The sequence below is a fragment of the Petaurus breviceps genome, unplaced genomic scaffold (genome assembly GCF_028583685.1).
Source record: "Petaurus breviceps papuanus isolate PSGF00001 unplaced genomic scaffold, PetGlider_PUasm1.0 90895, whole genome shotgun sequence".
NCBI classification, from domain to species: domain Eukaryota; kingdom Metazoa; phylum Chordata; class Mammalia; order Diprotodontia; family Petauridae; genus Petaurus; species Petaurus breviceps.
The window spans coordinates 28349638-28374657 of record NW_027187372.1 but is presented as its reverse complement, the minus strand read 5'-3'; the positions used below and the strand labels follow the sequence as shown (position 1 = coordinate 28374657).

Genomic DNA, 25020 nt, shown 5'->3' with positions numbered 1-25020 from the left:
TAACTCTGGGTAGATTGTGAGATTTCCTATGATGAAGCTTCTGATTTTTTTGAGGTTTTGCAACAGTTATCTGTGCTGGGAACTAGAATGAGGGGCTACATCCGTGGGGTTTTGGCTGATAAAAGCTCTCAAAAGAATTATTTCTATCTGTTTTCCTCCTATAAAGGAATTTAGAAAAGCATTTTTATTCCCCCAAAGGGTGGAGTGTTGGTTGAAATTAGCCTTTAGAACTTGAGTTTCTGTTGGAAACAGCTTGAAGGGAGACCCCTGCAGAGCTGAGTCTTAAAGACTGGACTGAAAATTGAGAAGCCCTAGTCCTAGCGACTCCTAGAATTCTGTGGTTCCCAGGGACTAAGACCATTTCCCTTCAAACTGTTAAGGTAATTCCAATAAGTCGTGGGAATTAATATTACCATCCATTAGGCTTTCTGTTGCCCAAAACATTAAATACAAACTCCTTAGTCTTAATGACCAGGGTCCTCCATGCTATTACTTAATGGAACTTTGGAGAGCCTCACTACCCTACTAACAGTTGTGCCAATTACATTGCTCCATTTGGTGTCTCTAAGAACATTTCTTGCCCTTCCCCAGTTAACCTGCCTACAGTATCTTACCCCTCGAATTTTTCCATTCACAAATAGTCAATAAAGTCTCTTTGAACTCTTAAAAAATCCAGTGATTATCTTAGCTTATAGACTGACATCCTACAAACAGCTTATAAACAACCTTCAAAACTGAGCTTATATTCTTCCTTTTCTGTGAAACCCTTTCTAATCAACCCTGTATGGAAATTATTCTAGATCTTCCTCTAGAGTCTTTGAGCTCTTACTGACTTGTACTAGTCATATGATTCTTTGTCAGTTGTCAGGAACTATATCTTATTCATCTTTATTCTCCTGTGCCTAATAGCATATTTGTTGATGGAAGACCAAATTTGCTCCATCTTTCAGGCATAGTCATTTGGTACTTTGCTCCTCCTGTAGGACACGTTGGAGAAAGTTTTATTTGCTGACTCCAAAAAGATAAAGCCACTTTGAATCTGTCTGTAATCCTATTATATAGCTGGTTACCATAATACCCCTACATACTTTGGAGATTTGAGCAGCTTTTTGGGCATCTGTGTCAACACAAAAGACCCTTTAGAGTTGTAGGTATTGTAGTAAATGCTCTAAATTGTGTAGATGGAAATGTGATCCTTGGGGTTTTTGAGTCATCTTTAAATCCCAAGGACTTAATTGATCAATTCCAAGGACTTAGTTGATTGCACGTACCAAGTAAATTCATTATTAACTTTTTATTTCTCTGATATCCTTCCTTACCTATCTGGCCTTAGTAAGACCAGAAACCTTTCTTCATTATCATATCCAAAGTGGAATCCTCTTGTACGGCTTGAAGATTCTGTAGTAGAGGTGCTGAATTTGGAGTCTGAGGACCTAAATTTGAATCCTACCTCTGCCACTTGAGTTTCCTCAACGATAAAAATGGACAAAATGGACTAAGTAATCTGTAAAGACCCTTCCATAAAGTCATAGAATATTATATATCTAGATTGGGCTTAACAAAATCTTGGCAGGCAGCCATTTAATCTTGTTGCCTCTGTTCAATACAGTTGAGTGTACTGACCAGTTGGATTGACAATAAATAGCAGATTAAGATGACTGAAAGCTAGATGTAGCAAACCTCCAGCCAACAAATGATGCCTTCCAGGTTCAGAGATTGGTGGGAAAACCAGATATGAATGCTTATTACTTTAAGGCCTCTTAATCTTCTGTGCCCCTTTTAGATTTTTAATCACTGCACTTCAAGAGTAAACCTGCCTTTTAATGAGTGTAAGATCCTAGTCTTTTGGGTTGCATTACCAGGAAAAAGGTACCCAAAAAAATTAAGGTATCTATGTTTTGTCAGTGCTGTTTGACAGTCAAGTAAGAGATGAATACTGGGACCAGGGAATTACTGAAAGTAACACCTTCTCTTGCTTTTCCCCTTAAAGTGAAATTTCTCTTCCATCACTTCATGGAGGAATATTACAGTCACAGAATTTTCGAGCTGCTTTCTAGGCCAAATGAGACAGGAAGAGAATCCCTTCTACTGCATACCCCAAAAGTGAACCAGCCTTTGTTTAAAGACAGCCACTGAGAGGAAATCCACAAACTCCCAAGGCATACTCTGCTATTGTGGAATAAGATTGTTCAGGAGTTTGAACCCATCATCAAGCCTGATGGTGCTGAGTTTTTTCTGGGTTAAGCAGAGCAAGGCTGATTCCTTTTAGGTATGTTTAAATGACAGGCCTTCAGTTAAACACAGCTATTGTGTCCCTCTAGAAGTCTTCCCTTTTCCAGCCTAGCTACCCCCATTTCTTTCAGCTGATCCTTATATGCCCCTTCACCATCTCAGTCTCTTTCCTCTTGACTGATCTCCTTCCTAAAATACAGTACGTCAGATGTGGTCAGATCTGGGCCAAAGACAAACAGGACTCTTCCCTTTCCTGGAAAGCTATTCCTTAATGCAGCTCAATATTCTGCTTGCTTTTTTAGCTGTCCTGCCACACTGTTGATTCATATTAAGCCCACAATCTACCAAAGCTCTTAGATCTTCTTCAGATACCCTGCTATGTCTAACCATGCCTACCACATCTTATACTTATAAAGTTAATTTTTTTTCCCAACTCAAATTTGGGACTTGAAATTTGTCCCTATTAAATGTCATCATATTTGATTTATCCCAATGATGTAGTCTGTCAGAACCTGTTATCCAGCATATTATCTATTCCTTTATCCAAGACCTTGATAAAAATGTTTAGTAGCACAGAACCCTAGGCAGACACACCCCACTAAAGACTTTCCAAATAGAAATGGGACCATAAAAATTTGGTTGGTTATTTTGAGACTTGGATCTTCCCGTCTTGCCCAGGCTAGAAGTGCAGCAGCCATTCACCAAGCAGACTCCTTTACTTACCGGCATGTGAACTTTGACAACCTCCCATTTTGCCCACCTGTGCTGGTCTTACCCTCTTGCCCTCCTGTGGCAAGCCTGGAGGCCCTTTTCTCTCCAAGGACTTGCCATATTGGTGCTATTCTTAGGACCCTGATTGGCTCTGGCCCAGCTGTCTTTCAGATCTCCTGGAACTCCAGTGATCCAGCTATCCAGCAGCCTCAGCCTCCCCAGAAACAGTGCCTACAGTTGTACACTGACGCTGTCTGACATGCACCATTATTATACTGTGCTTCTAACTATTCAACCACTCCTAAATCCAACAGTTTTGAGGCTTCCTAATTATATCACCTCTAATCCATATCATTCCATCTTTTCTGTAAGAAAGCAGGAGAGGATTTTTCATATGCTTCACTAAAATCTAGATAAAAGATCTCTCTAGTATGTCCTTGATCTACCAGTTTAGTAATCTTGTCAGAAAAGGAAATTATCCAACTCTGGTATGATCTGGCTCTTTGTGATCATCACTTCCTTTTCTAGGTGTTTATTTTTTAGCAATCTGATCTAGACTTTTTCAAGGGAATTTGAAGTCAAGCTTATTGGTTTAAAGTTTGCAGTTTCTTCTTTTCCTCTTGAAAAACAGTTAAGTGATATGGTGGGTAGAAGACTTGTGTTCAGATTCTACCTCTAACAACTTTCTAGCTATTTGACCCTGGGCAATTCAGTTACCCTCTGTCTGCTTTAGTACCCTCATCTGAAAAATGTACCTTACAGGATCATTATAAAGATGAAATGAAATGGGAAAAAAAAAAAGATGATATGTATACACTGCTTTAAAAAGCAATGGTGTCAAACTTAGATAGAAGCAAGGTCCAGTGAGTGATGCATAAGGACCCCTACGGGCAGCAGAGTAACTTAAAAAAACCAAGTGCTCACACTCTCAGAGTGGCGCACTCCTGTTCATCTTTGCTGTGTGGCTAGCATGCTTGGCACCTCTGCCTTCCTATGCCTAGCCATTTTCCTTGTTTGGAGAATAGGCTCATTTACTCTATGATTGTCTTGTTGCCAGTCAAGCTCACACTTCATTCACAATCTTGCCACTAGCAACCAAAGTGGTTCAGGGATCACCTGCCAGTTCTTTTAGTATCAAAAGCTGGAGTTGATTTGAGCTTGAAGACTTGAACTTGTTCAAGAAAGCCCCTAGCTGTCTCTGATTTCTATCAGTTCTTTAGGCATTTTTGTTGTGTCCTTCCCAGTCCAAAGGTCATTTTCCTTGGCAAAGGAGACAAAACTAAAATACAGATTGGGCAGCTTTGCCTTTTTTCTGTTGTTGATCATCACCATCCTAGCACCCCAAGTTCTAGCCCTTTCCCTTCTTTGATGCTCCTCTGTTCCCCAATACAGCTTGAAAAAGCTAGCCCCTTTTTACCTTAACTTTGAAGCCATCCTTTGCTCATTCTGAGCTATATTGAAGCACAGTCTAGTCTTCTATCGAGTTTTTTATGTATTTCGTGGGGAATGCTTTTTCATTCATTCTTCAGACAACTCATTTTATTCCTCCTGAGGCAGCTGGTGGCCCAGTGGCTAAAGCGAGGATCCTGGAGTCAGAAAGATCTGACTTCAAATCCAGCCTCAGACACTTGCTGACTGTGTGACCTTGGGCAAGTCACTTCAATTTTGTCTGCCTCAGTTTCTTCCTCTGTAAAATGGGGATAGTAATATCAGGTACCTCCTAGGATTGCTGATCAAAAGAGAGATTATTTGTTAAGTGCTTATCACATTGCCTGGCAAATAGTAGGTACTTAATAAATGCTGCTTTCCTTCCTTCTTGGAATTGTTTCTTTTTGTGTTTTTAGAATTTCATTCATGAGAACTTCCTGTCTCTCCTGAGCTGCTTTTTAGCCTGTATCATTTTAGTCCATAGGATATAGGCAGTGTTGTGCCATTCAGTGAAAAGCACTGTATTTAGGCCTTTGGACCTTAGCTTGAATCCTGATCTGCTTTTATTACTTTCTTTCCGAGTGCCCTTGGGCAAATCACTGAACAATTCTGAACCTCAGTTTCTTCAGCTATAAAACTGTGGGAGAGGGATAAAAACTAGATGAATTCTGATGTTCTTCTCAATCCTAATCTAATGATCTCCTGTGATCCTTGAAATTCAGGTTTTCCCCATTCTGTATTACAGAGTAGGGAGGGGAAGAGAGGGTGGTTTGTAGAACCTGGCTGAGCCAGTTTGTGTCCCTAGGGGAAGAAGGTTTTATTCTGTTCTGGAGAATAAATGTCTTCCAGCCTCAGAAGGCTTTATAGACTAAGTGACCTGGAAAGCTTCTTTGTCCCAAGAGAAGGGATTCTGCTCTTCAGCTGCCTGGGGATTAGGAATCTAATCATTGATAAAATCTAACCAAAACATAAACAAGAAAGACTTAAAGAGATGAGTAGAATTTTAGAAAAGTAAGACTTGATAGACCTCTGGAGAAAATTGAATGGGAATAGAAAGAAATATAACTTTTCTCAGCTGTATATGACACTTTCACAAAAACCATATGTTAAGGCATAAAATCCCACAACCAAATGCAGAAATATTACATAATCCTTTCCAAACCATAATGCAATAAAAAAAATACATTCAGTAAAGGGACATGGAAACATAGATTAAAAATTAATTGGAAACTAAATAATTTAATACTAAAGAATAAATGGGTCAAAGAACAAATCATAGAAATAATCAGTAATTTTATTAAAGAGAATGATAACAATGACACAGCATAAGATGCAGCCAAAGCAGTGCTTAGGGGAAAACATATATCTCAACATGCTTACATCAGTAAAATAAAAAAAGAGCAGATCATTAAATTGGGAATGCAATTAAAAAAAATAGAAAAACAGATTAAAAATCTCCACTTAAACATCAAACTGGAAATCTTGAAACTCAAAGGAGAGATTAATAAAATTGAAATTAAGAAAACCATTGAACTAGGAGCTGGTTTTATGGTGGGGGAAACAGTAAAATATTTGGTTAATTTGATTTTTAAAAAGAAAACCAAATTGCCATTATCAGAAATAAAAAGGATAAATTAACCACCAGAGGAAATTAAGGCAATTGTTAGGAGCTTCTTTCCCCAGTTATATGCCCATGAATTTAACAATCTGAGTGAAATGGATGAATATTCACAGAACTATATAAACTGCCCAGATTGACAGAAGAGGAAATAGAATTCTTAGATAACTTTATCTTAGAAAAAGAAATTGAGGGGCAGCTAGGTGGCACAGTGAATAGAGCACCGGCCTTGGAGTCAGGAGGACCTGAGTTCAAATGGGGCCTCAGACACTTGACACAAAAAACTAGCCGCGTGACTTTGGGGAAGTCACTTAATCCCAATTACTTTCCAGAAATAAAATAAAAAAATATTGAACAAGTCATCAGTGAGCTCCCCAAGAAAAACTTTTCAGGACCAGATGGATTCACAAGTGAAAACAGTTCTGAGGCACCACCTCACACCTGTCAGATTGGCTAATAAGGCAGGAAAAATGACAAATGTGGAACGAGATGTGGGGAAATGGGATGCTAATGTATTGTTGATGGAATTGTGAATTGATCCAACCATTCTGGAGAGCAATTTAAAACTATGCCCAAAGGCTATAAAACTTTGACCCAGCAATATCACTGCTAGGTTTGTGTCCCAAAGAGATCAAAAGGAAAGGAACCTATATGTACAAAAATATTTATGGCAGCTCTTTTTGTGATGGCAAAAATTGTAAATTGAAGGGACACCCATCAGGTAGGGAATAATGGCTAAACAAATTTTGAGATATAATTGCGATGGAGTACTGTTGTGGTAAAAGCAATGAGCAGCACAATGCTTTCAGAAAAACCTGGAGAGACATCTGTGAACTGATGCAAAGTGAAGGGAGCAGTAACAGCAATATTGCACAATGATCAAAAACAATTCCAAAGGACTTAGGATGAAAAATGCTATCCACTTACAGAGAAAAAACAGATGGAGTCTGAATTCAGATCAAAGCATGCTTTTTAAACTTGATATTTCTTGGGGGGTTTTGTTTTGGTTTTTGATCTGTTTTCTTTTGCAACATGGCTAATATGGAAATGTATTTTGCATTAACTGCATATATATAATCTATATAAAATTTCTTGCCTTCTCAAGAATGGGAGGGGAGAGGAGAGAGAGAATTTGGAACTCAAAATTTTTTAGAGGCAGCTAGGTGGTGCAGTCCTGGAGTCAGGAGGACCTGAGTTCAAATGTGACCTCAGACACTTAACAGAAAACTAGCTGTGTGACCTTGGGCAAGTCACTTAACCCCAATTGACCTACCTTCCCCCTCCAAAAAAGCAAAAAAAATTTTTTTTTAAGAATGTTTAAAATTTTTACATTTAATTGAGCAAAAAATAAAAGAAAAAAAGGAATAGAATCATTTGACAGAAGTTTTTTTTGTACTTAATCTGAGCAGCTGTTTTGCCTTCTTAACTACTTTCCTTTCTCAAGATTTAGTTCTTTCCCGTTAGAAAGCTTATTGACTAAAGAAGCTTGAACTTAGGAAATCCCATAAAAAATGTAGCAGCTGCACCAGGACACTGAATTTAGATCAATTATATTTGAAAAAGAAAGGGCCATCGTGTTAGGTGCAGCAGCTTTAGGGGAGCTTTCTTCCACAAAATGCAAAAGCTAAAGAAAAGAAGAGAAAACTATTTCCTTAGTCTTTGGTCTCACTGCTTCTTTTGCTTCTTTTTAAAGTCTAAAATTATTAGTGTGTGTGTGTTAGAAATCAAAATAACTTGTTTATCACTTTGTACAGTCTATTCAAGACTTACGGCCAGTAGCCCATTCCATCTTGAGTTGGATTTGTGCAGTGTTCAGATTGTATTTGGATTTCCTTTTTCTTGTTAGACCTCCATTTTTCTCTTCCTGCTCTGTCTCTGTTGCCATTCTATAGAAGACCAAACTGGACTCTGGATTTTGCATTCAGGGATGAAATGATGTCCATTGCATATACTTGTATGTGTGATGATACATCTGATATGTTAATGACTTGGCTTGTTGCTGATTATTGTTAAACTTAGAATATTTCTTCTGGAGGGTTTGCACAACCACAGGACCCAGCCCATTTGAGGAGGGGAGAACTAAAGGCCTACAGAAAAAGGATCTGGAAGCCAAGAGAAAATAAGAAAGGAGAAGGAGAGTGAGCAAAATTTGGTGCTAGAACAGCCAAGGTAATAGATTTATCAAGATTAAGAAAGAGCTAAACATGAATGAGTAGGAAGAAATTAACCAGCTCAAAGGAAGGTGTTGAGGACCATTACCAAAACTAGACTTTATTCTCTTCACCTGTGAGTGCTCACCTGAATATTTGTACCCAGTATTTTGCTTGCTGCCTCCATCTAGTGAAGCTATTGCACTCAAAAGTAGGACTGTGTACTGAAAGTTGTTCTTCCATATACTACCTTGTATTATAGGTATGTGCCTTATCTTCTCTACTAGGTGGTATGGTTCTTAAGGACAGACTATCTTGTAAATCTTTTCATGCTGCAGAAAATAAATGTGTTAGCAAATGTGTTGACAGGGTGGGAGAAGATATAACATATTTATTCAGGGCATCCCAAAAGTCTTAGTGCAATTTTAAGCTTGAATTACCTAAAACTGCACTAAGACTTTTTGGGACACCTTTTTATAAGCACTTTCCTCTCAGCAGACCTATCTAGTGGAAGTGGTATTTCTTATTCTCATTTTACAAATGAAGGAACAAGGCAGTGTGGAGGAAGCTTTGATCTAGTTGGAGTCAAAGACTTGAATTCAGACCCCTGCTTTGCACCTGTGTGACCTTGGGCAAGTCAACCTTTCTGAGACTTAGTTTCCTTGTTTGTAAAATGGTCTTTAAGGTCTCTTGCATGTCTAAATTGAGATCCTAGAATCAGAGGTTAAATGACTTGCCCATAGTAGGACCAGGTAGGTAAAACAGGAGCTCTGGTTCCTCTGTTAGAACCCACAAAAGGTGCTGGGGTGAGGGTGGAGGGGTGATGACCTGGGAAGCACGGCTAAACTAGCCTTGTTTGCTTGGATGGGTGTTTGATAGTCAGGAAAGAGGTGGATATCTCTTGGGAAGAACATAGTATCACAATCCTGAAAAAACAAGAATAAATTTCAGCCTGTTTCTGAGGCTGGTGTTGTGGACTGATCTTGAGACTCTTCTTTCTGAGATACCTGGAACTCATTTTTAGTGTTTGGGTGTCACTGGTTTTTTGTTTTGGTTTAAGTTATGTGATTTCTTTAGTATTTTAGTTTGAGGAAGTTTCTGTTTTGTTACTTGTTGGTACCAAGTAAGGATTTCCCAATGTTTCCTCTTAACTTTGGTTGTACTTAGGAGGTTTCCAGGGGCCTCCTATTTCCTGTTCTTCCAGAGTTCCTCTCTTCTTGAAAGTGTCTGTTGTTTTGCACATTTTATTTTGCACATTTAAATTATTTTCAGTAAGGAATAAGTGAAATTACTAACAAAAAGGGGTCTTCTGTGTATGGAAACTTTTTTTTTTAAGTAAAATGAAACAGTAGCTTTTTAAGGTTTTGATTTTTTACTTTAAGCAGTGTTTGGGTGTTCTGTATATCATCCATGTTTTGAAATTAAAGTTTTGCCCTTGCCTGAATTGAGCATCCCTAATTAATTCGCAATTAGTTTGGAACTCAGTGATTCAGGAAATAGTAAAAGAATTTGGTCACTTTCCTTCCATTTTCATGGCCAGTTTGCATGTCCATTCATATAGGAATTAAGAGACCTTTTGGTTTATTTGTAATTCAGGGAATTTTGAGGTGATTGTGGGATTTTTTTCCTGGAAAAAGTAAGGTTTAATTTACCTGGTTTTAATAAAGGACATTAGGCATTTGTTCTTTGGGTTCAGGAGAGCGGTCTGAATGGATTTGGGCTAAAAGTAGGTCTTGGAAGTGGTCAAAGGAAGCTATTAAAAAGCCGGTTGGGCCCCCTGGGTGGCCGAGAGTAAGGCTGATGCTATGCCCACTTAACAGAGGCTGGAGGATGATTGTTATTCAAGATTACTTGTTTTTTCATGATTGCCACATCTAAATAATAATCCTGTAATTGCCAGCCTCGTTAAACTCACCTAGAGATAAACTATTCTGGGCAGTCAGCCACAAAAAAAAAAAAAAACTTTTTATATGGAAAACAGGTGTGGTTGCACATCTATACATAAAACGGAATACATTTGTAGTTTAGTTCCTTTTCAAGCTTTGGTTGCTTTGGCTTCAACTGTTTTGTTCTTCATTCTTAGAAGTGAGCCTTTCTATTGACTGGATGGCCCTCTGGAGTGTTGGTAGAATCCTCTCCCTGGATGAAATGGGGGGGAGGGGGAGAAAAGAGGAGATAGCTGTTCTTCTGTGGTGACAGATTTGTGCCTTAACCACAGATCTTTGGGCAGTGTGTTGATGTTAGATTGTCTGTCCTCTCTGTAGATTAGTAGGGCTCTGATAAAGAGTAAAAATACAGTGGGGGGATGTAAGATAGAATTCATTTAAGGCCAATGACTTCTATCCACCTGGAGGTCGTCAGGCTGGTTCTAATCTCCACCATTGTGCTGGTTTTGAAGAGGCCTGGTCTTTAGCAGGCTGAAGGAGGGTTGTATAACTGTATGGCACTGCCTTCTATTCTGTATTAGGCTACCAGAAAGATAGTGTAAACAGCATAACTTGCTAACACCCTTTGTGTTTGTGTGCTTATTCCTAGGGTCCACCATCAAAGGGAGATCTCTGCCCCCTAGGACTGGGAGGCTTCAACTTTCAACCATACTGAAGCTGTTGGTTGTGGGGGTGCCAACCAAATGTCTTCCTGCAAAGGATCTGTGGTGGGGCAGGGCAATGGGGCACCAGCCAGTAACCGAGAAGCAGACACAATGGAGCTTGCTGAGCTAGGACCCCTGCTAATAGAGAAGGGCAAACGAATGACCCCCAGTTCCACCAAAGTAAGTGACTTTCCTGTACTTGTTGCCTTGAATGTAAGTAGTCTGTCAGATTCCACTGTAAGAGTTTGCTACTTTATTCCAAGGGGAGAAAAACCAAACAGAAAACACAGCTCACATGATTTAACTCTAATAGGAGAAGCCCTGTCTCATTCAAGAAACCCTGGGAGGGGGGCGGCCAGGTAGCACAGCGAGTAAGAGCACCGGCTCCAGTGTTGAGAAGACCTGGAGATCAAATCCCAGGCTCAGACACTTAGCACCCACCCAGAAACACCTGGCCGTGTAACCTTGAGCAAGTTACTTAACCCCAATTGCTTAGGGGCGGCCAGGTGGCTCAGCGAGTAAGAGCACCGGCTCCAGTGTTGGGACGACCTGGAGATCGAATCCCGGGCTCAGACACTCAGCACCACACCCAGAAATAACTGGCCGTGTTACTTAACCCTGATTGCTTAATAAAAAAAAAAAAAAACCCTGGGAGAAAGGGTGTCCCAGGTGGGAAGCCTCAAAACACCTCAAGGGAAAGTGTTGCCCCCTTTGGTGTTTGGGTGTTCTTCTGTTTGCATGGGTTAAAGACTTCTTTGAGCCCTAGGCATCAATCAATGCTGCTTCTAGGGGTTCTGTTCCTTTTGAGAATGCTATGTACATGACATTTAAGACAGAATTTCTTTCATCTGATTGTTTCTGTCTCTACCATTTCAAAATAAGATGCTTCCAGAGCCAAAAAAATCTCAGGTTGGCTTGAGTTGGTGTCTGCAGAATTGTTTACAAAGCACACTTTCCTTAAAGGAAAGAAGGACTTTTAAAGATAGTCTTTTGTTTGGGTTGAGCATCTTGGATACAAATAGCATCAAATGCTGCATTTGCCAGAAGGGTGAAGAGCCCAGTGGTCAGAGAACAGCCAAGCTTTTTTGCCATTTTGGGGTCCTAGATCCTGTTGGCAGGCTGGTGAACCTTTCTCAGAATAATGGTTTTAAATATGTAACATAAAGTGCATAGAATTACAAGTGAAACCAATTATATTGAAATAAAGATGCCTTTTTTCCCCACCCAGGTTCATAGACCTCCTGAAATCTATCCATGAACCTCAGTTAAGAACCTCTCCTCTAGAGAGTAGAAGGAATTATCCAGGCTTAGGATAGAAAGGGCTGCCCCAATTCCCTAGTGCCTCAGAGTGCAAACTCCATCTCAATAGAGTCTTCAGTTTTCTGTTTAATAAATAAATACCTTAAGCTCAGTAGGGATTAGGCTTTTGGGGAAGAGGCCATGTGACCTTGTGTGGTATGGAGGTTGTGCTGAGATTTAAGGTTCTCTGATCCTGTGTAACGTACCAGTGGCAAACTAGGTACATGAAGCATATTCAAAGTAACGTGTAATAAACCATGGATGGTTTAAATTAACCAGACAACAGTGATTGACAGATGAACCCAGAATTTTCCTTACTGCAGGTTGAAGAAGAACAAACATGTCCAGTACCCCAAGAAGAAGAAGAGGAGGTGCGGGTACTGACATTACCCCTCCAAGCCCACCATGCCATGGAGAAGATGGAGGAGTTTGTATATAAGGTGCTGACTATTGGTGCTTTTCCTGAAGTTGGAGAGTGACCTGTGGGTTGGGGAAGTGGTTTAAGAGATGACCTCAATTCCAAGTATATGATGGATCTGAAATGTTCTGTTTGTATGTGTGTGTTTTGGGGTGGGGGGGGTATTGCTTTTCTTTTTTCCTTTTTTTCTTTTTATAAATAGATTATCAGAAGCAAGGCTGGCTGGTTAGTCACCAAGGTATTCTGCTGCTTCCTATGCCTGGTGCAAAGGGCACTTTGAAAAGACACCAGCTATTCCCACTAAGAGCTGGCTGCAGCATATCCAGATTAGCATGTGACAAAGCATGGAAATCACAGACAGAGAAAATGTATTTATTTATTTTTAAAGAGACTTGGCAAAAATGTGGGTCTGGATTCTGCCAGCTTCGTTCAAGCTTTGCTTTGAATCCTACCCACAGAGAGGCAGCAGTCCACAGGAGCTTGCCTAGAAGTATGTATATTTCAGGTATGGGAAGGACGCTGGCGGGTCATTCCATATGATGTACTTCCTGACTGGCTGAAGGATAATGACTACCTTCTACACGGACACAGACCACCCATGCCTTCCTTCCGTGCCTGTTTTAAGAGCATCTTTCGTATCCACACTGAGACTGGCAATATTTGGACCCATCTGCTTGGTAAGTGGTAGAATCAGAGGGTAGAAGGTGTGACAATTCAGCCTCTCAACTCATAGATCACTAGATTTAGAACTGAAGGGACTTTAAACACCATGTATCCTAACCTCTCATTCTACAAACAAGTCAAGGCAGCACGAATTTATGAAATACCTACCATGTGACATTCTCTGTGTTAAGCACTGGAGATGCAAAAGGGAGCAAAAACAGTTCCTTCCCTCGAGGAGCTCCCAGTCTAATGGGGAGGACAGCCAACAAACAACTGTGTACAAACAAGATATAGACAGGCTACATTGGAGGTGATTGAAGAGGGAAGACACCAGCGTTAAGGGGATCAGGAAATCCTGCCTTCTTATGGAAGGTAGAATTACAGCTGAGACTTGAAGGGAGCTACGAGGTAGAGGCAAGGAGCAAGATAATTCCAGGCATAGGGGGATAGTCAAGTGAAAACTCAGAGCTAGGAAATAGGATGCCTTTGTGCAAGGAACAGTAAGGAGGCCAGTGTCACTGGATCATACAGTATGTGGGAAAAGACAAGGAAGGTTTAGGGAGGGGCCACTTTACTAAGGACTTTAAAAATCATGCAGAAGCTTTTCTATTTGATCCTGGAGATAATGGGAAGAAACACTGGAGTTTATTGAGATGGAGGGAGATGTGATCAGTCCTGTACCTTGGAGATCACTTTGATGGCTGAGTGGAAGATGAACTGGAGTGGGGAGGGACTTGAGGCAGAGACCAACCAAAAGGCTATTGCAGTAGTCCATGTATGAGGTGATAAGGGTGTCAGAAGATAGGGCAAGTATGTATATACAAGAGATATTGTGAAAGTAGAATTGACAGGACTTTACAACAGATTGGATATGGGGGGTGAAAGAGGGAAGGGCCATCAGAGATGACACCTAGGTTTTGAGTCTGGATGACAAGGATGGTAGTATCCTGAACAGTTAATAGGAAAATAAGGAAACTGAGACCCAGAAAAGTTCACAGACTTGCTCAAGACTGTACAGGCAGAGTGTTTCTGAGGCAGAATCCAAATTCCAGCCTTCTGATTCTTAATCCCAGTGCTCATTGTACTGTATCACTCTTCATTAACTCAAATGCCAAGGGGATGGGGCACCTGGAAATTAATTTAAATAAAAGGTTCCCTCCCCATCATGAGAAACAAGTTAAGGGCTTGACTTGAGGTTGACACCTCAGCCTTTTATAGCCAGGGAGTAAGAAACAGTTTTGACCAAAAGGTCTCTTGAGGGTACAAAACATTGAAGTATATATTCTTCTAATCTTTTATCCCCATGTTTTGTTTTGTTTTTGCCTTTTGGAAGGCAATTGGGGTTAAGTAACTTGCCCAAGTTTACATGGCTAGTTTTTTTGTGTGGGTGTTAAGTGTCTGAGGCCAGAACCGAACTTGGGTCCTCCTGACTCTGGGCTGGCACTTTACTCACTGCGCCACCTAGCTGCCCCTATCTCCATGTTTTAAAACAAAAGGTTGAAGCAAAGTAGTTCCATTTGAAATAGTGCCCTTTTCACATAATATTAATGTAGTTCTTCCCTGAAAATTTAGGCGGCAAATCCCCCAGCTCCACCCTTAGATTGCCTTCTTTCAAACCTTTTCTTTCTAGAGTTCAGTGACAATAGTAGAACAGACTCCATGGCAGTGAGACCCATGCTTCTATTCATTGGTTGTTTTTCCCACAGGTTTTGTGCTGTTTCTCTTTTTGGGAATCTTGACCATGCTCAGACCAAATATGTACTTCATGGCCCCTCTGCAGGAGAAAGTGGTCTTTGGAATGTTTTTTCTGGGTGCTGTGCTCTGCCTCAGCTTCTCCTGGCTCTTTCACACCGTCTATTGTCATTCAGAAAAAGTCTCTCGGACATTTTCCAAGTGAGTCAAAAGACCATCATCAGAAAGAGGCCCCTGAACTTTTCCCATCACCCAGATGGCAGCACCAAATGCCTGCTTTATGGGCACCACATATTTTTACTTGATGCTAGCAAGATTTGCTAATGACACCTTTTTCTCTAGCTCTTCACAAAAATTGATTATAGCCCTGTAAACAAATGGTGCTTTATTATGGAGTTTTCTGCCTGCAAAGTGAAGGTGTGATCCATCCCTGTGTCACTTAGGCAGCTCACCTTGTACCCAGTGATAACTTAACTTTCTATTGACCAGGTCCCTGAGCAGGGTGTGGTCATTTCTGTATTTCCATCTGTCAGAGCTCCTTCAAAGTTTATCTGTGCTGCCCATGCATTCCTAGAAGCCCCATATGTCTGTCAGTTCACTGACATACTCTAACTCTCAAGTGTGATTTTTAAAAAATCTTGTTTTTAGGGCTAAAAGCCGACAGAAGTTAGGAGTTGTTTTCAAAGGGCTGGTAAACATGTACTCAGATCTGACTGGGTTTTGGCAGCACCCATATGTTTGAAGCACCCTCTGGATGGATAAGGAAGGTAATTAAAAACTAAGTTTTGGAGTCTAGGTCCTTTTCAGTCTGAGGAAGAAAATTGCACCTTTTAGAATTTTAGGAGGCAAAGGTAGATTGTATAAGATTGGAAAAAAGATGAGACCAGCCCGAAGAGTTGTTTTAGGTTATAGAGGAAATCTGGAAACAGGAAATACAACAGGTCACATGGCAAATAATATCCTTGAATTTCCCCCATTTGATTGATCTTTTTGACTTGTTTTTAGATTGGACTATTCAGGGATTGCTCTACTGATCATGGGGAGCTTTGTCCCCTGGCTCTATTACTCGTTCTACTGCTCTCCACAGCCACGGCTCATCTACCTCTCCATTGTCTGTGTCCTGGGCATCTCTGCCATCATTGTGGCCCAGTGGGACCGTTTTGCCACACCCAAACACCGGCAAACAAGAGCAGGTGAGGCAAATTGTTGTAAACGAAGAAGGGCAAAGGGTTGGTGTGGGATTACCAAATGACCTACTACTAACTAAAGTCAGCTAAATCCAGGAAATCATTGTCCTATATTTAACAATTGGAAAGTGGCTTTGGGTAAAACACCTAATATTTAAAACATCCTTGGGTTTCTGAACAGAATAGTCAGAGAGGAGACAAAAATACTTCTCCAAGGAAAGTAAAGGATATGTGTCCTTGGAACTCCTTGAAAAATAAAGGGTATGGGTGTCTAGGTGGCGCAGTGAATAGAGCACTGGCCCTGGAGTCAGGAGGACCTGAGTTCAAATCTGACCTCAGATACTTAACACAAAAACTAGCTGTGTGAACTTGGGCAAGTCACTTAACCCCAAAACTGCCCTCCAAAAAGCGAAATAAATAAAAGAAAAATATAAAGGGTAGGGGCAGCTAGGTGGCACAGTGAATAGAGCACCGGCCCTGGAGTCAGGACTTGAGCTAAAATCCGACCTCAGATGCTTAATACTTACTAGCTGTGTGACCTTGGGCAAGTCACTTAACCCCAATTGCCCTGCCTTCCCCCTTCAAAAAAATAAAGGGTAGTGAGATACCCTTTGGGTTATCTTGATGGGTATTTTTGATTACATTAAAAAGATTTTATACAAGTGAAACCAGTGTAGTCAAGATTCGAAGGAAAACAGAAAATTGGGGATGCGGGAGTGTCAGGATTTTTATACACAGTGTCTGATAAAGGTTTCATCTCAAATATGTAGAGAACGTCGTCAAATTTAAATAATTAAATAAGTCATTCCCCAATTGATAAGTGGTTAAAGGATATGAACAGGCAGGTTTTTAATAAAGGAATCAAAACTATATAGTCATGAGAAAAGTGCTCTAAATCATTGTTGATTAGAGAAATGCAAATTAAAATAACTTTGAGATATGATCTCATACCTATCAGATTGGCTAAAATGATAAAAGGGGAAAATGACGTTGGAGGGGATGTGGAAAAATTGGGACACTAAAACACAGTTGGTAGAACTGTGAACTGATCTGACCATTTTGGAGAGGAATCTGGAATTATGCCCAAAGAATTATAAAACTGTATACCTTTTGACCCAGCAATACCGCTATTAGGTCTTTTTTCTAAGGTGATGGGGTGGGGACTTGGGGAAGAACTTATATGTTTTAAAATATTTATAGCAACTCTCTTTGTGTTAGCAAAGAACTGGAAATTGAGGGGATGCCCATCAGTTGGGGAATGGCTAAACAAGTTGTATGTTATCATGATGGAATGCTACTGTGCTATAAGAAATAAGCTGGTTAATTTTAGAAAAACATGGAAAGACTTGCATGAAATAATACAAAGTGAAATGAGCAGAACCAAGAAAATAATGTATATAGTAACAGTAGCAATATTGTTCAAGGAATAATTGTGAACAAGTTATATTGTTACAAATACTCAGATTAAGTACAAAGTATCCACCTCCAGAGAAAAACTGATAAATAGAAGTATGCATACTATGGTTTTATATATATATTTAAATCTTTGTCAAATGGTGGCCTTCTATAGTGTAGGAGGGAGACATTTTGTAACTTAAAATATAACAAAAAAGAAAATAAGAAAAATAAAGGGCATATAGATTTGCCCCATCCAGATTTACTGCTCACAGTGTGTGGGGGTGTGTGTGTGTAAAATGTTGCACTCAATACATATACTTCTCTAACTACTATTGATATTTATAGATTTCTGCTATAAGATACCAAGTGAAAATCCTTGAACCTAAATAGGTACTTTATTGGTAAAATAACACATAGTATTTAATTGTGTCTGCTTCCTTCAGGAGTGTTCCTGGGACTTGGTTTGAGTGGGGTTGTGCCCACCATGCACTTCACCATTGCAGAAGGCTTTGTCAAGGCCACAACAGTGGGCCAGATGGGTTGGTTCTTCCTCATGGCTGTGATGTATATCACTGGAGCTGGGCTATATGCTGCCCGAATCCCTGAGCGCTTCTTTCCTGGCAAATTTGACATATGGGTAAGGACTGATTCCTCTAATCATTGACATGGGAGGTGACTGCTTTCAAAGCTAAGTAAAGGGTCTTGAGAGAGAAAGAAGGTAATCAGTCTTTTAATCAAAAATATTTTTTTTACATTTAAACTGTTTGTGCCTTTCGCCTAAAAACCTCTCTCTACTTTCTGCAGTTCCAGTCACATCAGATTTTCCATGTCCTGGTGGTGGCAGCAGCCTTTGTCCACTTCTATGGTGTCTCCAACCTTCAGGAATTCCGTTATGGCCTTGAAGGCGGCTGCACTGATGACTCCCTTCTCTGAGTCCATCCACTACAGGGATAAAGGAGGAGCTTCCCAAGTGCTTTTTAAAAACTGTTTCTTTGCTAAAGCGAAAGGAAGACTTGAGTTGCCTGTTTCTGGAAGAAACCTCTTAGTAAATTCCATATGGACTGAGCCTCAGCCCACTCTTACACCCAGTGGGCTGTCAACTCTCAATTTCCACATCGAGGACTGGAGGGGATGGCCTGCCTAAAAATTCCTCTCCCTCCTCAGAACAGCAACCAGTCGCCTCACACGGACAGTGTTTTGAAATTCATGTTGAAATTCCCTTCCACCCTCCCTTTTCCAGTCATTTTGGAAATAACTGAAGAACTGGGTCTCTTCAGAAATTCTGTTTCTAGAAGAGAATGTTTCCTCATTCCTACTTTGTAACCTGGCTTAGAACTGTCCACTCTTTTCATAGCACACTTTTGAAAACAACTTGGTCCCAACTTTCCAGTGCCTGGATTTGCACATACAGCAGTAGGAAAAAGCTACCCACTTTTACCAAGCCGGCTAATCATGGAAGTGTATCCAGGCTTCATCTAACGTTTTAATTTCCCCATCACCACCCTATTCCCCCCACCTCCCCAGCAGAGTAATGTAAAATTAAAGTGAAAGAAAATATTTAATATTTAATACTAAGCTTTAAAAGGGAGCCCTGTTATCATTGCTGTGTATCTCAGTGCAAAGACTATGATCACATAAAGAAGACATGGTATTTTAGGAGTTTAGGGCCGTAAAAATCTTATTGCCTAGGGTTGTCTAATAAAGAGGTCATTCCATGCCTTCCTGTGCCTTTTTGAAAAGTTAAACCAGCATTTGTTGACTACATTGTATAAAAGTAGTTTAAGGTGTTTTGGGGCTTACAGATTTATATTGCTGGGGAAATAAGCCAGTTCCTTTCAGATGACAGAATCTTAAACTTTTATCTGAAGGGACTAGTGTAGTCCAGGGGTCAGCAAACTACACCCCCCAAAATGAAACCCATCCTGAGCCTCTGCCTGGTGAGCTAAGGAATGACTTTTACATTTTAATACAATAAAACTCTTTTAAAATATAAAAACTTTGGGGCAGCTAGGTGTCGAAGTGAGTAAAGCACCGCCCCTGAGTTGGGAGGACCTGAGTTCATTCAGGCCTCAGACACTTAACAAAAAAACTAGCCATGTAACCTTGGGCAAGTTACTTAACCCCAACTGCCCTCCAAAAGGCAAAATACAAAACAAAACCATTCTCCTCTCTCAAGTACAAAATGACAAAACCCAAGGAAACTGAGATGATACAACTGAGCTAGGACTAGACCTAAAGTGTTCTGACTCTATCTAGGACTTTCTCCCTTATTAGAAACCTGATATTTATAGTAGTATCTCCATTTTTCAGTGACTTGTGAGAAAAATGTGGATATTCAGAAGCCTGGGATAATATGAAAACTTTGCTTTGACTCATAGCTTTCATCTCTTTCCTTAGTAGAACTTTGCCCAAATGGCCTAATTAGTAAAGTTGAGATGTGCTTCTTTTCCTCCTTATCCCAAATCCGGTAATGGTGCTAACAAACTAGTTTGGCCAGAAGCAGGCAGCAGTTTAAAAAAAAAAAAAGGGAACATCCATAATTAGAGATTTGGGTATCAGTATGGCTCTTGTCACTTTTTAAAACTGCAGCCTTTTGATAAGAATGTAAATTTATCCCAGACCTATGTTACTATTAAAGTATCTTCAGCCTCTTAAACTCTTTGGAAGTGGATAAGATCTTCCGAATACCCCTAGGGAAGGCAGAACTGACTTCTGTCCAGCAGACTTGGAAAATAAAAATATTCTAGCCAGTTGATCCAATCTTTTGAGGTTTATTAGTTTTTGTAGTAGATTCCCTTTGACCCCCGTTTAGCCTTCCAGCTAAACACCCACTTACTTAGTTACCTAGATACCTGACAAAGATGTATAGACCAGAACCAGAAGCGCTTCCAGGTGTCTAGCCTGGCTAGTGATGGGACCGCCCAATAGCACCTAAAGAGGTGAACCAAAGACTCAATTTTCAATTAAACAAAATATAGTAAGCTTCTGCTGTGTAGAGTAATAGAGTTTGGGCCCATAAAACTTATGTAAGGATCCCTGAAGGCTGCATATTTACTTAGAAAAACATGTTTCTATATTTTTTTAAGATATCAACACATTAAAATGAGGTACTACATTTTAATCAGGTTTTGCTGCTGTGCTAGGTTCTGAGCCAAGTGATTTAGATAAGACCACTACCTTCAATAAACTTAATCTCTTAAATGCACTATAAAACAAAATATTAAATGTATGAGAAATGTAACCAAAGAGGTCTTAAAGGACAAAATCATTATTTCACTAGTAACTGGGAGTGGGAGAGGAAGAAGGCTGGACTTCAGGATAGCTTTCTGAAAATGGCATTTGAGTTTGCTTTAAACAGATGAAACTTAGCAGGAGTATTACGGGCATTGGGAACAGCTGAAGCAAAGGCAGAGCAAGGAAAGGAGGCATGGGGACTGGTACACAGGGAATGGTGAGTAATCCAATTTGGGGATACTGGATGATGGGAAGGCCTTGAACAATTGGCTAAGGAGTCTGAACCCCATTCATAATAGAACATGGAGGTACTGAAAAGGTCTGATTACAAATGTGCCATGAGCAGGATGGCCATGGAAACTGCTTAATTTGGAATCTATGGCCTGGGGTTTAAACCCCATCCCTATTTACTATCTGTGTTGATTGTAGGCAAGTCACTTAACCTCTCTAGGCCTCAGTTTCCTCATCTGTAATGAGACTAAACCTTTAAAGTCCCAGTTCAAATCTATTATCCTATAACCAAATTTATGAATAAGGAAGATAACTTCTAGCCAGCATGTGCAGGATGGGTTGGGAGGGGAGAAAGCAAATGGGAAGGTCTATAGGCTATTTCCCCTTCTGAAAAATGGACCAGATGACCTCTAAAAGTCTGTGATTCTAATTACTGCAGTAATGTAGGTAGGTAGGAAAGGACACCAGAGTAGTGACAGTGAAAAGAAAGGGCAAATGAGACATCAATGAGGAGGGAACAAATTCTAGGCATGGGAACAGTTAGTTATCAGGGTGTTGTATGTAAGGAACAGCCAGGAAGTCTACTGGGTTGAATGTGGAGGAGAATAAGGTATAAGAAGATTGCTAAGGTAATAAGAGGCAGGTTACAAAGGGCTTTAAAAACCAAAAAGGATTTATATTTGATCTTGGAGCTACTGGAGTTTCTTGAATTGAGGTATGGTCAGACCTTCACTTTAGGAAGATGAATTTGACAGTGGAGTACAGGAGCTCAGAAAGACTTGAGGCAGGGAGACCAAGCAGAAGGCTGTGGCAATAGGTTAGGCATGAAGTGATGACAGACTACACCAGGGCAGTGGTAGTGTCAGAGGAGAGAAGAGGAGAGATGTTGTGAAGCAGAATTGGCAGGACTTGGCAAAATACTGGGTAAGAGGAAGGAGGAAGATAAACAGTATAGAGCCAAGGATGACAACTAGATTATAAGTTTAGGTGACTGGAAGGATAGTGGTGCCCTAGGCAGTACTAGGGAATTTAGGAAGAGAGGAGAGCTTGGGAAGGAATAAGATGAGTGCAGTTTTGGATTGTTTAGTAAGCTATGGGACATCAAGTTCAAGATGTCTAATAAACAGCCAGTTGGAAAAGGTACCAGTAGCTTCTTGTTTACTGCAAAGAGAGAAGCTTGAAAAGAAGATATGCTGAGCTATGCTCTTCATAGTTTAAAACTCCCCAACTTCAGCAGCCAGGATTGGCTAAAACCCATCCAAGTGCCTTTTAGCCAGAAATGTGTATGATTTGAGATTAGTGGCTTGGCAGGGGATAAAATGATTTAACAGAAGGGCCAATTTGAACAAAATATTAATAATGGATTAAATAATGAATTGAGTAACCTGTTTCAGGGAGTCAGGAGTGCTACATGTAGTCACTGAATTCAACAACAAATATTTACTAAGCATCTACAAGATTTGAGATCTTACAGCTGAGAATTTTTTTTTTTTAATGAAAAGTCCTTTGCCCTCAGGGAACTTGAATTCTACTGGGAGCAGCCTGTGTACATAGAATAAGTAACTATCAGCTTGTAATTTCAAGAGGAATAGAATGCATAGCAACTGGAGGGATATGGAAAGGACTTATTTAAGAAATACTTAGTATGCGGGCTGTTTTTTTTTTTTTTTAAGCAATTGGGGTTAAGTAACTTGCCCAAGGTTACACGGCCAGTTTTTTTGTGTGTGGGTGTTAAGTATCTGAGGCAAACCGATCCTGGGGGTCCTCATGACTCCGGGGTTGGGGGGGACTGGCGCTCTTACTCACTGCACCACCTACCCGCTCCATGGACTGTGCTTTGAAGGAAGTTAAGGGTTCGAAAAGAAAGGAGGGAAATACAGGAAGTGGAGAAGGGCACAGAGAAGAATGGAATGCCATGTGTGAGGAACAGTCAGACCAGTTTAGAAGACTGAAATCATTCATAATTGTAAAATCAAAAGGCAGCTAGGTGATGCAATGGATAGAGCACTGGTCCTAGAGTCAGGAGACATGAGTTTAAACCAGCCTCAGATACCAGCTCTATGACCTTGGTAAGTTATTTCACCTGTTTGCCTCAGCTTCCTCAACTATAAAATGAGGATAAAAATAACACCTACCTCCCAAAGTTGTTGTAATGATAAAATATAAAAGTATGTGGTGCCTGGCACAAAGTAGGTGCTATAAGTGGTGCTATTATTATTTAAAAGGCCTGGAAAGGAAGCAAGATTGTGAAAGGCTTTACATGCCAGAATGAATATTTTGTATGGTAGGGATAGTAGGGCTGAAAACTTTGGGACAGATCTGTTGAAGAATAATGAATTAGGCAGCTACAGGAAGACTGGTTTGGGAAGGTAAGAGACTGAAGGGGGCCAGTTAGGAGGCTAAAAGGGTCGTATGGTCCAGGTTGAGAGGTGATAATGGCCTGAATTAGAGGCTGTATTTTTGTAGAAAAAAAAGGATGCAGGTGTGGATTAAAAATCAAGACTGGCAACTGACTAGGGTGGGGAAATGGGGTTGAAGAAAAAGAAGTCAAGGATGAATTGGTGGTTGAAAACTTTAGGTAACTGAAAAGATGATTGCACCTTCAATATACATGGGGAAATTCAGAGGCAGGATGGTTTTCTTTTTGGGGAGAGGGGGAATAGGAATTCCATTATTTTATGTTTGATGTGACTCCAGGTGATGATGAAAACCAGGTAAAGATGTCCATCGGGCAACTGAAATTTGGGAATGAAATTCAGGAAAGGTTAGGATCATCTACACAAAAATGATTACTAAACTCAATGGAGCTGATTTTAAAAAACAACCCATCAGCACCGAAGAACATGAATCAAGGAGTTTGGTGTCCCAACTAAAATGCCATCTACAGGAAGTCTTTCCCAACTCATAATCCTAGTGCCTTCAGTCTTAGCTATTATCCTGTGCATAGCTTGTTTGGACATATTTGCTTGTTGTCTTTCCTATTAGATTGTAAGCTACTTTATACTTTAGGGCATGGACTGTTTTATGCCTCTTTTTGTATCCCTTGGCTTAGCACACACACATTAGCCGGCAGAGGACGCGCTTATTAAATGTTTGTTGACTGGTGGCGGCTCTGGACAGACATTTATTACGGATGTGACTATTATGTGCTAGGCATAGAGGATACAAAGATAAAAGAAAGAAAACAGTTCCTGCCCTCATGACGTTTATATTCTACTTGTAGGAAAACCGTACAAAGAAAATACAGCACTAACACCAAGGAACCAGGGAAGACTGAGGTGAACTTTGAACGGAATATAAGATTTCTGAGGGGCAGAGATGGGGACTGCATTCCAGGGATGGGGGCTGACTTGTACAAATGCGGGGAAGTGGGAGTTGGGAAGAGCCAGTTGGGGGAAGGACTGATTTGCCCGCAAGGTAAGAGTTCCTGAAGGGGGGAGGTCAGGCTCAGCGGCAGTACCCCTCTGCAGTATTTTACTGCCACTCCTGCCCCCACCTCCAGTAATTACTCAATCCAGGAGGACCTTGGGTAGTCCATGTCCTAATGGACTTGCTTCCTATTCGCCTAGGACCTAGTGGCCGGTCAGGACGGGAGTAGGGCTGGACACCAGGGCTTGGCAGCTCAAGAGGAATCCGAAGACAAGTCCCAGAAGGAGGCCGACCGCCCCCGCCGAAAGACCGCGGGAAGCGCCCAAGGCGTGGATGATTCAGCCCCATTGTGAGGCAGAGAACGTGGAGAGGGAGGAAGTGGCCACAACGTCGATTCGGACCACGACAGGCGCCCCCTCCCCCCCCCCCCCCAGCCCCAGACGCCGTTCTGAGCGATGGGCCTGGAAGGAGGCGACGGCTCCGTAGCTTTCCTCCAAGCGCTGAGAGGCGTCCCGGCCACGCGCCCAAGAAAACCGGCCGTGGGCAGGTCCTGAACGGAGGTCCAGCGGGAACCTCGCCGCACTCTTCGCCCTTGGTCCTGCCTGGACAGCCGCCGTGGAGGAGGGGCCTCAGCGTGCCGTCCAACCCCCGTTCCGCTCCGCGAAAGTTTCTCTTTGCCTCCCCTGCTTTTCCAACCCGCTCGAAACGGCACCAGGAGGTGTGGTGCGGTGAGGATGGTCATGTGACCCCATCCCCGTCACGTGGCACTTGGAGAAGGCGAAGGGGCCCGTCTTCGCGTT

General features: G+C 41.0%; 1 protein-coding gene across 1 annotated transcript in view; it reads left to right on the top strand.

Annotated features, from left to right (window-relative positions):
- The window catches only part of ADIPOR1 (adiponectin receptor 1), a 20237-nt gene extending 1132 nt beyond the window's left edge, over positions 1-19105 (top strand). The window contains exons 2-8 of the mRNA XM_069074590.1: positions 10675-10909; positions 12352-12468; positions 12952-13123; positions 14816-15002; positions 15807-15994; positions 17830-18023; positions 18191-19105. Of these exons, the coding sequence (XP_068930691.1) occupies positions 10769-10909; positions 12352-12468; positions 12952-13123; positions 14816-15002; positions 15807-15994; positions 17830-18023; positions 18191-18319 (1128 nt within the window). The 5' untranslated portion in view covers positions 10675-10768 and the 3' untranslated portion in view covers positions 18320-19105. The remainder of the gene's footprint in view (positions 1-10674; positions 10910-12351; positions 12469-12951; positions 13124-14815; positions 15003-15806; positions 15995-17829; positions 18024-18190) is intronic.
- Positions 19106-25020: the final 5915 nt, after the last annotated feature.